The sequence below is a fragment of the Macaca nemestrina genome, chromosome 16, assembly GCF_043159975.1.
Source record: "Macaca nemestrina isolate mMacNem1 chromosome 16, mMacNem.hap1, whole genome shotgun sequence".
Taxonomy (NCBI): Eukaryota; Metazoa; Chordata; class Mammalia; order Primates; family Cercopithecidae; genus Macaca; species Macaca nemestrina.
The window spans coordinates 98,206,625-98,222,329 of record NC_092140.1 but is presented as its reverse complement, the minus strand read 5'-3'; the positions used below and the strand labels follow the sequence as shown (position 1 = coordinate 98,222,329).

The 15,705-nt window shown below is 41.8% G+C and overlaps 1 protein-coding gene across 1 annotated transcript in view; it reads right to left on the bottom strand.

Moving 5' to 3' along the window:
• LOC105490198 (fms related receptor tyrosine kinase 3) overlaps positions 1–15,705 on the bottom strand; it is a 97,070-nt gene that overhangs the window by 67,051 nt on the left and 14,314 nt on the right. Inside the window, exon 2 of the mRNA XM_011755599.3 lies at positions 5,212–5,333. Coding sequence (XP_011753901.1) covers positions 5,212–5,333 — 122 coding nt within the window. The remainder of the gene's footprint in view (positions 1–5,211; positions 5,334–15,705) is intronic.

Sequence of the window (15,705 nt, the reverse complement as noted above, 5' to 3'; positions counted from 1 at the left end):
GTAGCTGGGACTACAGGCACCCGCCACCTCGCCCAGCTAGTTTTTTTTTTGTATTTTTTATTAGAGACAGGGTTTCACCGTGTTAGCCAGGATGGTCTCGATCTCCTGACCTCGTGATCCGCCCGTCTCGGCCTCCCAAAGTGCTGGGATTACAGGCTTGAGCCACCGCGCCCGGCCCAGTCATTTCTTAAAAGCAAATTTCAAGAATATGGAATAGTTGGTGATATGGTTTGGATGTGTGTCCCCTCCAAAGCTCATGTTGAAATGCGATTCCCAGCCGGGTGCAGCGGCTCATGCCTGTAATCCCAGCACTTTGGGAGGCCGAGGTGGGCAGATCACCTGAGGTCAGGAGTTCGAGACCTGTCTGGCTAACATGGCAAAACCCCGTCTCTACCAAAAATATATATATATATATATTTATATAGATGTAAATATATATATTTTTATAGATGTAAATATATAAATATATATTATATAAATATATAATATATACATATATATATTTACATCTATATAAATATATATATACACACACACACACACACACACACAAAAATTAGGTGGGTTGGCACACGCCTGTAGTCCCAGCTACTTGGGAGGCTGAATCAGGAGAATCACTTGAACCTGGAAGGCGGAGGTTGTAGTGAGCCGAGACGGCACCACTGCACTCCAGCCTTGGTGACAGTGTGAGACTCTGTCACAAAAAAAAAAAAAAAAAAAAAAACAAGAAATGTGATTCCCAGTGTCGGAGATGGAACCTGGTAGGAAGTATTGGATCATCAGGGTGGATACCTCATGAATGGCTTGGTGATCAGTGAGTTCTCAGTTCATGCAAGATCTGGTTGTTTAAAAGTGTCTGGGACCTCCCCTCTCTCTCGCTCCTACTCCCGCCATGTGATATGCCTGCTCTCCCTTTGTCTTCTACCACGAAAGGAAGCTTCTTGAGGCCTAATCAGAAGCTGAGCAGATGCTGCTGCCATGCTTGTACAGCCTGTGGAACCATGAGCCAGTTAAACCTCTTTTCTTTACAAATCACCCAATCTCAGGTCTTTCTCCATAGCAACACAAAAATGGACTAACAGTTGGTCTAAGCTGGCTTCAAGCAGTCATAAAAAGGGGTGATCAGAACTATCATCCCAAATAGAGACTGTAAATGATGGAAACATTCTTTTTTTCTTTTTCTTTTAGTTTCATGACGAATACAAAGACCAAAAAAAAATTGTATTGTAAACAATTAAGTAGATTGTGGGAACTGTGTAACCATCTTACTCTGGTTCCAGGGTATACTCTGGTAATAGAGCTAAAGATGTAGATCACACTGTGATCAACGCCATCCCAGAGGCATTGACAAGTTTTATCTACTAAAGAGTGCTTGGTGGTTATTCAAAACATCCCTGGACTGGAGGATTTTCAGAAAAATGCCTCATCTGAGAAGTGTGAACTATGGAAGAAATGAAAACTTTTTTTTTAAGCCACTGAAACTCTTACAATCTACTTCACATTGAAGTGGGGAAGTATCTAAAAGAAGCAAGTTCAATGAGATGAAAGTACACCATAAAGACTGTTCATCTTTGCAGCAATTAGGATTTGTATGGTTATTTGTTTAATGTGGTTTAAGAACTTCTGGGTCTTAGTTTGAGACCAACCTGGGCAACATAGTGAGATCCTTTATTTATTTATTTATTTATTTATTTATTTATTTATTTAGAGACAGAGTCTCTCTCTGTTGCCCAGGCTGGAATGCAGATCTCTGCTTACTGCAACCTCTACCTCCCAAGTTCAAGCGATTCTCCTGCCTCAGCCTCCTGAGTAGCTGGGATTACAGGATTACAGACATGTGCCACAACACCCGGCTAATTTTTATATTTTTAGTAGAAATGGGATTTCATTATGTTGGCCAGGCTGGTCTCGAACTCCTGACCTCAGGTGATCCACCCACTTCAGCCTCCCAAAGTGCTGGGATTATAGGCATGAGCCACTATGCTTGGCCGTGATGCTGTCTTTAAAAAAGAAATAATAATAATAATAATAATAATAATAAAAGAACTACTAGGTCTTAATACAATCCTGAATATTGCATAAGAATATATAGTATATCTAAATATATCTATGATATATGTATCTATGATATATATATGTGTATATATATATATCTGATATATATCAGCCAGTAGCAGTGGCTCACACCTGTAATCCCAACACTTTGGGAGGCCAAAGCAGGCAGATCACTTGCGGTCAGGAGTTCAAGACCAGCCTGGCCAACATGGTGAAACCCCGTCTCTACTAAAAATACAAAAAATTAGCTGGGTGTGGTGGCAGGTGCCTGTAATCCCAGCTACTCGAGAGGCTGAGGCAGGAGAATCACTTGAACCCAGAAGGCAGAGGCTGCAGTGAGCTGAGATCGTACCATGGCATTCCAGCCTGGGTGACAGAGTAAGACTCCATTTCAAAAAAAAAAAAAAATATATATATATATATGATTTATTATTATTAACCAATCATCATTAATTTAAGGTTGTGTTTTTATACAAAAACACTTAAATGTGTGCAGCTATTTTCTTATATCAAAAAGACACTAAAAGTTTAAAACATCATAGCAAATATTAAAATTATTTTGTCCACATTGAAATATTGTGTATGCAAAATGCCTTAATTATTAACCAGCTAACGTGTTATGATGCCAACACCTATTGAAAAATTAAAACCGGCCGGGCGCGGTGGCTCACGCCTGTAATCCCAACACTTTGGGAGGCCGAGGCGGGCGGATCACAAGGTCAGGAGATCGAGACCACAGTGAAACCCCGTCTCTACTAAAAATACAAAAAATTAGCCGGGCGCGGTTGTGGGCGCCTGTAGTCCCAGCTACTCGGGAGGCTGAGGCAGGAGAATGGCGTGAACCCGGGAGGCGGAGCTTGCAGTGAGCCGAGATCGCGCCACTGCACTCCAGCCTGGGCGACAGAGCGAGACTCCGTCTCAAAAAAAAAAAAAAAAAAAAAAGAAAAATTAAAACCAACCACGCTTCTGGCATGAAAAAATCATGTATTTCTTTATATTCATGTACAATGTTGTTACTGAAACTTGCTTCACACTGTTTTTAAAACTTCAGAATATCTCTAATGTATCTGATTTACGGAGCGGGGAGAGTCAGGCCATTATGTCATGTATTTCTGTGTTATACCTATATAAAAGAAAAAAGGGTGACTATACATTTGTATGAACCCTCAACTGGAAATGTCTGCAGAGCTTACCAATTTATGGGCACTTTTTGTTGTTTATAGATTTCTACTTTTTTTTCTTTTCCTTTTTTTTTTTTTTTTTTTTTGAGATGGAAGTGTCACTCTGTTGCCCAGGCTGGAGTGCAGTGGCACAATCTTGGCTCACTGCAACCTCCGCCTCCCTGGCTCAGATGATCCTCCGGCCTCAGCCTCACAAGTAGCTGGGACCACAGGCACGCGCCACCATGGCTGGTTAATTTTGTTGTTGTTGTATTTTTGACAGAAACGGGTTTCACCATGTTCCTCAGGGTAGTCTCAAACTCCTGAGCTCAAGCAATCCACCCACCTTGGCCTCCCAAAGTGCTGGGATTACTGGTGTGAGCCACTGTACCTGGCTGATTTCTACTATTTTCAGTTCTCCATCACTTAAGCTTCCCTTGAGTAAATTTACTAAATATATGTTTTTAAAATAGAAGGGTGGGAATAGCACAAGAGAGAGGAGTAATGAAAAACAAGATGAACAGCGTAAAAGAGAGGAGTAATGAAAAACAAGGTCGGAACTTGAAGGAGCCAGTGCCAGATTACTGAGCAACCTTGGTATCATTCTAAGTAATGGGAAATGATGGAGGGTTCAGAGCCAGGCAGTGAAGGATGTGCCTGCTTCAGGGAGGCTAGCCCAGCAGCTATCTCTGAAATGAACTGTAGCAGGAAGAGGCCACTGAGGATATCACTATGATTATGAGGGAGTTAACGAGAGCTTGAATTAGGGAAGTGGCAGTGAGACTAGAGAATATGAGATGATTATATGAGAACTCCTACAGGGAATCGACAACACTTGGTAACTGACCAAATGTGAAAGTAATAGAAAGAAAGATGATGCTGAGCTTTCAAGCCTGGGAACTAGGCACGGTTATAAACAGAAATCAATTAATACAAGAATAAGAGCAGGCTTGGGAAAATAGAAATGAAATAAATGATATAGGTGGATTTTGATGTGCAAATGGAAAATCTACCTATATACTGGGGGCATCTGGAAGTGAGGGATTCAGGCTTGGGAGAAAAGCCTGGATTCTCTTTAAGGAGAGAAGGAAATACAGTCGGCCCTCTGTAACCATGGTTTCCGCATCCGTGGATACAACCAACCACAGATTGAAAATATTCCGAAAAAAATGGGGTTGCATCTGTACTGAACACGTACCGACTTTTTTCCCTCGTCATTATTTCCTAAACAATAGGGTATAACAACTATTCACATAGTTGTTTAGGTATTATAAAGCATTTGCATCATGTTAGGTATTATAAGTAATCTAGAGATAATTTTAAAGGTATACAGGAGGGTCAGGCATAGTGGCTCAGGACTGTAATCCCAGCACTTTGGGATGCTTAGGTGGGAGGATCAGTTGAGCCCAGGAGTTCAAGATCAGCCTGGGCAAAAGAGTGGGACCCCATCTTTGCAAAAAATAAAAAAAATTAGCCAGGTGTGGTGGCATGTGCCTTTAGTCCCAGCTACTTGGGAGGTTGAAGTGGGAGGACTGCTTGAGCCTGGGAGGGTGAGGCTGCAGTGAGCTGTGATCATAGCACTATACTCCAGCATGGTCAACAAAATGAGACTGTCTCAAAAATATATAGAATCTGCATAGGTTACATGCAAATACCAAGTCATTTTACATCAGGGACTTGAATATCCATGGATTTTGGTATTAGTGAGAGTCTTGGAACCAATCCCCACTGTATACTGAGGGACGACTCTACTCGTTATTTCATGCTAGTTATCAATCAGTGTCCTTCCTAAATCCTCATATGAAGAATATGGTTCTTGAAGGAATGGAGTGCCAGGGAGCTACGAGTATAGATGCTCTGTCGGTACCAGATGTGAGAACATAATATACTTAAATACATAAAGAGAAGCCCATTTAGCCATGGTAGCCTTCAATAACTTACAGATTATGGTCTCTAGAGAAAAACAGCTAAAGGTATAATTTTAACGTTACTTTACCATGGGATATGATGATGACTTCCCCACTGATGAATCATTGTTCTTATGATTGATTAAAACACACTTGATCACAGGCAGATCTTGATTTGTAATAGTCCCAAATATCATTGCAGAAAAAACAACTGTAAAACAAAATAAAAATGATAATGTTGATACATGCACACCTTAAAAACAAAACATGTATTTATCTTGCAACCAAACAACAAAACAAAGTGTAATCAGGGGAAATTGGCCACTAGGAAAGTATGTAGGAAATTCGATTTTATGCAAGTTTAGTCTGCTTTAAATCAGGAGCAGAGGTACTTAGAGCAGGGCTGTCCAATAAAGCAGTCTGCAGGGATGTGCTGTGCTGTCTAATACGGTAGCCGCTCACTAACTACCTGTGGCTCTTAAGCTTTTGAAATGAGGCTAGTTTGACTGAGGAAATGATTATTTGTATACATGATTTGTGTGCGTGTGTGTGTGTGTGTGCGTGTGCACCTTTTGTTATATGTAGATTTCTTTTTTTTTTTTTTTTGAGATGGATTTTTTTTTTTTTGAGACGATTACAGGCCTGAGCCACCGCGCCCAGCCTGATACTCTTTTTTTCTTTTTTTGAGATCGAGTCTTGCTTTGTCGCCCAGGCTGGAGTGCAGTGGCGCGATCTCAGCTCACTGCAAGCTTCGCCTCCCGGATTCACACCTTTCTCCTGCCTCAGCTTCCCAAGTAGCTGGGACCACAGGCGCCCGTCACCACGCCCAGCCAATGTTTTGTATTTTTTTTTAGTAAAGACAGGGTTTCACCATGTTGGCCAGGATGGTCTCTATCTCTTGACCTCGTGATCCGCCCGCCTTGGTCTCCCAAAGCGCTGGGATTACAGGCGTGAGCCACCGCGCCCGGCCTATTCTTTTTTGCTTTATGGATGCTTATAGAATCTTTTCTTCGAAACCACAGCACTAAAATTTTCAAAATTATGTGCCTTCTTGAGAGTCTATTTTCATCCATTGTGCTGGGTACACAGTGGGCCTTTTCAATCTAGAAATTCATATCCCTCTGTTTGGCATTTTCTTGAATTATTTCTTTTGATTCCTTCTCTCCTCTTCACTTTCTGTTTGCCCATGATGTAGATATCTTCCCCAAATGACTGACAATCTTCAACAGTCTGTTCACAAATAAGAATGAAGTGCGGAGTGTCTGTCCTAAGCTCTATGGTGTGGCCCATAGCCCAATCTCTGTAGGTGTATCTTTAGGTCTTTTCTCACAGGTTGGTCCTATTCCCCAGAGACGATTCTCTCTCTTGCCTGCTGCCTGTGTCCTGTGAGCTGGTCTCGGCAAGTTACACTATTGCGGGGTCCTGCAATGAAAAGCAGGCTGCTTCTCAGCTTTCTCAACCCCCAGCTATAGTTCAGCTTTCATCATCCGCTTCTTCTTTTTAATTTTTTTTTTTTTTTTAAGAGACAGGATCTTGCTATGTTGCACACACTGACTTCAAACTCCTGGACTCAAGTGATCCTCCTGCCTTGGCCTCCCAAGTTGTTGGTTGATAGTGTGAGCCACTGCACCCAGCTTTATCTGCTTTAAAGCTCTCAAAGTTTTACTTTCTCCTTCTCCATCCTCTTTGTCTTTTATTTATTTATCATTTTTGGACTTTTTTTTTTTTTTTTTTTTTTAGACAGAGTCTCACTCTGTTGCCCAGGCCGTAGTGCAGTGGCGAGACCTCAGCTCACTGCAAGCTCCACCTCCCGGGTTCACACCATTCTCCTGCCTCAGCCTCTCGAGTAGCTGGGACTACAGGTGTCCGCCACTGCACTCAGCTAATTTTTTTTTTTTATTTTTAGTAGAGATGGGGTTTCATTCTGGTCTCAATCTCCTGACCTCGTGATCCGCCCACCTTGACCTCTCAAAGTGCTGGGATTACAGGTGTTAGCCACCATGCCCGGTCTCCTCTTTGTCTTTATATGTTTATATCTTTGTTTCTTTGGGGGTATTAGGTATAATTGGCAATAAAAATTGCAGTGTACGGGCCGGGCACGGTGGCTCAAGCCTGTAATCCCAGCACTTTGGGAGGCCGAGGCGGGCGGATCACAAGGTCAGGAGATCGAGACCACAGTGAAACCCCGTCTCTACTAAAAATACAAAAAATTAGCCGGGCGCGGTGGCGGGCGCCTGTAGTCCTAGCTACTCAGGAGGCTGAGGCAGGAGAATGGCGGGAACCCGGGAGGCGGAGCTTGCAGTGAGCCGAGATCCCGCCACTGCACTCCAGCCTGGGCAACAGCGTGAGACTCCGTCTCAAAAAAAAAAAAAAAAAAAATTGCAGTGTACATCATATGTTCACAGTGTACATCATGTAATTTTGATATATATATCGAAATATATGTGTATTTATATATAATGTGTGTGTATGTATATGTGTATATTAATATATATACATATATATGGGCTTCTCTTTATGTATTTAAGTATATATACACATATAAGTATATATACATATACATACACACATTGTGAAATGAACACCCCAATCAAGCTAACTAACCTATCCGTCAGCTCGTATACTTATCTTTATCTTTTTCTTTTTTTGTGATGAAAACATTTAAGATCTACTCTCTGTCTTTTTTTAAATTGAGACAGAGTCTTTATCTGTTGCCGAGGCTGGAGTGCAGTGGTGCGATCACAGCTGACTGCAACCTCTGCCTCCAGGGTTCAAGTGATTCTCCTGCCTCAGCCTCCCAAATAGCTGGGATTACCGGTGTGCGCCATCGTGCCCAGCTACTTTTTGTGTTTTTAGTAGAGACTGCGTTCACCATGTTGCCCAGGCTAGTCTCAAGCTCCTGGCCTCAAGTGATTCAGCTGCCTTGGCCTCCCAAAGTGCTGGGATTACAGGCGTGAACCACTGCACCTGGCCAAGATCTATTCTCTTAACAAACATGCTTATCTCTTTAAAAGCATTTTTTGGCTGGGCATGGTGGCTCATGTCTGTAATCCCAGCACTTTGGGAGGCTGAGGTGGATGGATTGCTTGAGGCCAGGAGTTTGAGACCAGCCTGGGCAACCCAGTAAAATCATGTCTCTAAAAAATTTTTTTAATTAACTGGGCATAGTGGTGTGTGCCTATAGTCCCAGCCCAGCTACTCAAAAGGCTGAGGTGGGAGAGGATCGCTCAGGCATGGAATGTGGAGGCTGCAGTGAGATGTGATTGCACCATTGCACTTCAGCCCCTGGGTGACAGAGTGAGACATCATCTCTAGAAAAAAAAAAAAGCATTTTTTACTGTCACTTGAGTGGTCCATAGATAGCGACAGGAGGTAATATATGTGTTCAGCCATCTTTGTAACCTTATAACCTGAGACAGTCTCAGAAAGTAAGAACTTTTCCTGCTCCACTTTGTAATGTTTTCTCCCTAGTCTTAAAAAAAATAATAATTTTAAAATATTTTATAAGTATAATTAACTTACAATAAATTGTACACATTAAAAGTATACAATTTAGTAAATTCATACATATCTACAAAACCAACACCACAATCAAAATAGTGAATTTAAGGCTGGGCATAGTGCTCACACCTGTAATCCCAGCACTTTGGGAGGCCAAGGTGGGAGGATCACTTGAGACCAGGACTTAGAGACCAAGCTGAGAGACAGAGTGAAACCCCATCTCTACAAAAATTGTGGTGGCACAAGCCTGTAGTCTCAGCTACTTGGGAGGCTGAAGTGGGAGGATAGATTGAGGCCAGGAGTTTGAAGCTGCAGTGAGCTATGATCAAGCCTCTGCACTCCAGCCTGGACAAAAGAGACAGACCCTGCCTCTAAACCCAAGAAAAAATATATTTTTAAAGATAGTAAAGTGACCTATCACTCCCGAAAGTTTCCTTATGAAGCTTTGATATCATGCCCTCCTACCAACCCCATCCCCCACACCCAAGCCACCTCTGATCTATTTTCTGTCACTACAGTTTGAATTTTCTAAAATTTCACACAAATGGAATCACAGTATGAACTGTTTTTTTATAGGGTGGGTGGTCGGGCTTCTTTCACTCTGCATTTTTTTGATATTTGTCCATACTGTAGTAGATATCAGTAGTTCATTCCTTTTAATTACCGAGTAGTCATTTGTTATATAGATATATAACACAATTTGTTTTCATCTATTCATCTGTGGACACACATTTGGGCTGTTTCCACTTTTGCTCTTACTAATAAAGCTGCTATTTATATAAAAGTCTTAATATGGATATACACTTTCATTTCTCTTGGCTAAATACTAAGGAATTGAAGGCCTAGGTTATAGGGTCGGTGTATTTGTAACTTTTTTTTTTTTTTTTTTTTTTTTGAGACAGAGTCTTGCTCTGTCGCCCAGGCTGGAGTGCAGTGGCCGGATCTCAGCTCACTGCAAGCTTCGCCTCCCGGGTTCACGCCATTCTCCTGCCTCAGCCTCCCGAGTACCTGGGACTACAGGCGCCGCCACCTCGCCCAGCTAGTTTTTTGTATTTTTTTAGTAGAGACGGGGTTTCACCGTGTTAGCCAGGATGGTCTCAATCTCCTGACCTCGTGATCCGCCCGTCTCGGCCTCCCAAAGTGCTGGTATTACAGACTTGAGCCACCGCGCCCTGCCTGTATTTGTAACTTTTTAAGAAAGTGTCCAGTTGTTTTCCAAAGAGGTTAGAGCTTTATGTTCCCACTCGCAGTGTACGGAATTCCAGTTGCATCACATCCTTGCTAACATTTGGTATGATGAGACTTTAAAATTTTGGCCTTTCTAATAAGTGCGTTGTATCTCATTGTGTTTTTATTTATTTTTATTTTTTATTTTTTGAGACAGGGTCTCACTCTGTCACTCAGGTTGGAGTAGAGTGGCGTGATCACAGCTGTCTGCAGCTTTGACCTCCTGGGCTCAAGCCATCCTCCCACCTTAGCTTCCCGAGTAGCTGGGACAACCAGTGTGCACCACCATACCTGGCTAATTTTTGTATTTTTGTAATTTTTGTATTTTTTGCCCAGGCTGGTCTCAAACTCCGAGGCTTGAGTCATCTGCCCGCCTTGGGCTCCTCAAGTGCTGGGATTACGGGTGTGGGCCACTGCGCCCAGCCCTCATTGTGGTTTTAATTTGCATTTTCCTCCTGACTAATGAACACTGAACATCCATTTAGATGATGCTATTACATTCCATAACTTCTTTGGTGGTGTGTCTGTTCACATCTTTTGCCCACACCTAATCTTTTTTTAAAGGGATTGCTCATTTTAAAAATTATTGAGTATTTTATAATTGACAAAAATATATACTCACAGAGTATAATGTGATGTTTTAATATATGTATACATTGTGGAATGATTAAATCAAACTAATTAACATATACATCATTGTGGTTTTGATTTGTATTTCCCTGACGATTAGTGATGTTGAACATTTTTTCATATATTTGTTGGCCATTTGTAAACAACAAGGTATGTATATTTCAAAGCAGTTAGAAGAGAGGACTTGAAATGTTCTCAACACATAGAAATGATAAATATTCAAAGTGATGATTACCTCAAATACTCTTGAGTTGGTCATTACACATTCTATGGATGTCACAAAATATCATATGTACCCCATAAATATGTAAAATATTACATATCAATAAAAAATAGATGCATCACAAGGCCATGTGGGCATGGTGGCTCACACCTGTAATCCCAGCACTTTGGGAGGCCGAGGTGGGTGGATCACTTGAGGTCAGGAGTTCAAGATCAGCCTGGCCAACATGGTGAAACCCTGTCTCTACTAAAAATACAAAAATTAGCTGGGTGAAGTGGCGCATGCCTGTAGTCCCAGCTACTCAGGAGGCTGAGGCAGAAGAATTGCTTCAACCCGGGAGGTGGAGGTTGCAGTGACCCGAGATTGCGCCATTGCACTCCAGCCTGGGCCACAGAGCAAGGTTCTGTCTTTTTTTTTTTTTTTTTTTTTAAAAAAGGATGCATCATTTCATGTACTTATTTTTTCATGTTGAGATATCTAAAATCTACTCTCTTACCAATTTTTTTTTTGAGACAGAGTCTGACTCTGTCACCTAAGCTGGAGTACAGTGGCACCATCTCAGCTCACTGCAAACTCCACCTCCCAGATTCCAGTGATCCTCCTGCCTCAGCCTCCCAAGTAGCTGTGATTACAGGCATGCACCACCACACCTGGCTAATTTTTTGTATTTTTAGTAGAAGTGAGGTTTCACCATGTTGGCCAGGCTAGTCTTGAACTCCTGACCTCAAGTGATCTGCCTGCCTCGGCTTCCTGAAGTGCTGGGATTATAGGCATGAGCCACTGCACCTGGCCTTTCTTAGCAATTTTCTCATATACAATGCTCATATTTTTAAAATATGAGCACTTTGACATTTATTTATTCATTCATCCATGCAATTAACAAATATTAAATACCTACAATGGCCCCAAAAAGATAAAACATATTGCAAAGTATAATCAAATGCTGATGTTTATTTTATTTCATTTTACACAATACACTTGTAGTAGCCTTCTCCAGAGGGACAAAACCAATAGGATATATATTTATATATGAAAGGGAATTTTTGAGAGAGAATTGGCTCACGTGATTACAAAGGCAAAGTTCCAGGACAAGCTATCTGCAAGTCAGAAAATGAGAAAAGCCAATAACGTGTCTCAGTCCAACTCCAAAAGCCTCAAAACCAAGGAAGCCAACAATGCAACCCCCAGTCTGAGGCCAAAGGCCTGAGAGCCTGCGGCAGGCTCTCAGGTGCAAGGCAGGTGGTGCAAGTGTCAGAGTCCAAGAGCCAAAGAACCTGGAGTCTGATGTCCAAAGGCAAGAGGAGAAAAGCTGTTCTGCTCCAGAAGGGAGGGAGAAGGCAGTGTTTGTAGCATGAGTGAGGACTGTAATCTCAGTACTTTGGGAGGCCAAGGTGGGAGGATTGCTTGAGCCTGGGAATTCAAGACCAGCCTGGGCAACACAGTGAAACTCTGTCTCTACAAAAAATACACAATTAGCCAGGTGTGGTAGCATGTATCTGTAGTCCCAGCTATGCAGGAGGCTGAGGCAGGAGGATCACCTCAACCCAGGGAGGTCAAGGCTGCAGTGAGCTGTGATCATGCCACTGCACTTCAGCTTGGATGACAGAGTGAGACCCTGTCTCTGGGTGACAGAGAGAGGACGGAAGGAGGGAAGGAAGGAAGGAAGGAAGGAAGGGAGGAAGGGAGGGAGGGAGGGAGGGGAGGTAGGGAGGGGAGGAAGAAAGGAAGGAAAAGAGAGAAAGAGAGAGAGAGAAGGAAGGAGGAAGGGTGGAAAGAAAGAGAAAGAAAAGAAAGAAAGAAAAAGAAAGAAAGAAAGAGGAAGGAAAGGAAGGGAAGGGAGAAGAAGGAGGAGGAAGGAAGGGAGGGAAAGAAAAAGGAAAGAAAGAAAGAAAAAGGAAGGGAAGGGAGAAGAAGGAGGAGGAAGGAAGGGAGGGAAAGAAAGAGAAAAGAAAGAAAGAAAGAAAAAGAAAGAAAGAAAGAAAGAAAGAAAGAAAGAAAGAAAGAAAGAAAGAAAGAAAGAAAGAAAGAAAGAAAGAAAGAAAGAAAGAAAAAGAAAAGAAAAGAAAAGAGGTTTATTTGGCTCACAGTTACGTAGTGTGTGTGAGAAGCATGATGCTAGCATCTGCTTCTGGTGAGGAACTCAGGAAGCTTCATATATTAGTCCGTTTTCACGCTGCTGATAAAAATATACCCAAGACTGGGAAGAAAAAGCAGTTTAATTGGATTTACAGCTCCACTTGGCTGGGGAGGCCTCAGAATCCTGGCAGGAGGCGAAAGGCACTTCTTACATGGTGGCTACAAGAGAAAAATGAGGAAGCAGCAAAAGCGGAATCCCCTGATAAACCCATCAGATCTCATGGAGGAGATCTCCACCAACTGCAATCTCCACCTCCTGGGTTCAAGCAATTCTGGTGCCTCAGGAGATTTATTCCCATCAAATCTCATGAGACTTATTCACTATCACAAGAATAGCATGGGAAAGTCCGGCACCTATGATTCAATTACCTCCCCCTGGGTCCTTCCCATGGGTCCTTCCCACAATACGTGGGAATTCTGGGAGATGCAATTCAGGTTGAGATTTGGGTGGGGACACAGTCAAACCATATAATTTTGCCCCTGGTCCCTCCAAATCTCATGTCCTGAGTAGCTGGGATGACTCTTGGGCTCAAATGATCATCCCACATCAGCCTCCCAACTAGTAAGGACTACAGACATAGGCCACCACATCTCGCTAATTTTTTTTTATTTTTTGGGAGACGAGGTCTTGCTATGTTACCCAGGCTGGTCTCAAACTCCTGACCTCAAGTGATCTTGCCACCTCAGCCTCCAAAAATGCTGGGATTACAGGCGCAAGCTACTGTACTGGCCTCTCTCTGTTATTAATTTTAATGGATTAATTTTTCATTTTTTTACAAAAATGTCCTGCAGTATTAATTTTGTTGTTTTTTGTTTTGAGTTTCACTCGTCACCCAGGGTGGACTGCAGTGTGATCATGGTGCACTGCAGCCTTAACTTCCCTGGGCTCAGGTGATCCTCCTACTTCAGCCTCCTGCGTAGCTGGGAGTACAGGCAAATGCCACCAACCTGGCTAATTATTTTTTCTATTTTTTGTAGAGATGGGGTTTTGCCATGTTGCCCAGGCTGAAATTTTAATTTAATGCCATTGTAGTCAGAAGATATACTTTGAATCTTTTAAAGTATGTCTTGTATGTCTTGAATCTTTTAAAATTTACTGACACTTGTTTCTTGCTTCAGAATATGCTCTACCTTGGTAAGTGTGCACTTGAAAAGATGTGCAAGCCAGAGTGGTGGCTCACGCCTGTGACACCGCACTTTGGGAGGCCGAGGCGGGCTGATCATCTGAGATCAGGAGTTCGAGACCAGCCTCGCCAACATGGTGAAACCCTGTTTCTACTAAAAATACATAAATTAGCTGGGTGTGGTGGCACACGCCTATAGTCCCAGCTACTCGGGAGGCTGAGGCAGAAGAATCGCTTGAGCCCGGGAGGCAGAAGTTGTAGTGAGCCAAGATTGTGCCACTGCACTCCAGCCTGGGCAACAGAGCGAGACTCCATCTCAAAAAAAAGAAAAGAAAAAAGATGTGTATTTGACTATTGTGATTATTGTTAGGTGGAATGTTCCATAAACGTGATATGGTCAAGTTGCTTGTTCAAGTCTTCTATCTCCTACTTATTTATTTGTCCTTGTTCAATCAATTATTGAAGGAGAAGGAGTGTCGTACACTTTGAATATAATTGTGTATTTGTTTATTTCTCCTTGCAGTTCAATCAGATTTTGACCCATGTATTTTCAAGTTCTGTTATTAGGTGCATACGTTTAGGATTTTTATGCCCTTTTGATGAATCAAGCCTTATAGCATTATGAAATGGCTCTCTTTGTTCCTAGCAATATTCTTTTCTCTGAAATGTACTTTGCCTAATATTATTACCTCTCTGGCTCTCTTTTGATTAGTGCTAAAATGGGATTTTTTCCCCCTATCCATTCACTTTTAACCTATTTGTGTCTTCATATTCAGGACTAGGGCTGGGCATGGTGGCTCACACCTGTAAACCCAGCACCTTGGGAGGCCAATGTGGGCAGATCACTTGAGCCCAGGAGTTTGAGACCAGTCTAGGTAACATGGCAAGACCCTTTCTTTAAATAAAAAATTACATTATAAAAACATATCCAGGACTGGTTTCATTTATGATGCATAGAGCTGGGTCTTACTTTTCTTTAGCCAAATCTGAAACTTCTGCCTTTTAATCATGATATTTAGATCATTTTAATTTACAGAAAGTATTCACATGATTAGATTTAAATCCACTATATTGTTCTTTGTTTTCCATTTGTCCCATCTGTTTTTTATTCCCTTCTTCTCTTTTTTCTGCCTCCTTGGGGAATAACTGAGCTTTTTAAAAAATGATTCCACTTTATTTCCTTTTGTGGATTATTAGCTATAATGCTTTATTTTGTTTTGGTAGTCGGTTTAAGGTTCATAGTATTACATGTTTACCATAACACAGCCTACCTTTAAGTGATGTTATATGACTTTATATCTAATACTAGAACCTTACGCTGGCATATTTCCATTTCATTTCTTTCAGGCTTTGAGGTATTGCTGACATACACTATACTTCTACATAACTTATAAACCCCACAAGATATTATTATTATTATTGCTGTAAACAGTCAATTGTCTTTTAAAGAGATTTAAACAATAAGAAAAAAAGGCTATACTTACTCAATAGTTTCCATTCCCACTATTTTTTATTCCTTTGTGTAAATCCAGATTTTTATTTTGTATTATTTTCCATCTGTCTGAAGAACGTGTGTGTGTGTGTGCTTGAAATGGAGTTTGCTCTGTCACTCACACTAGAGTGTAGTGGTGAAATCTCTGCTCACTTCGACCTACGTCTCCCAGGTTCAAGCAATAGTCCTGCCTCAGCCTCCCGAGTAGCTGGGATTACAAGCTTGCACGATCAAACCCAGCTAATTTTTG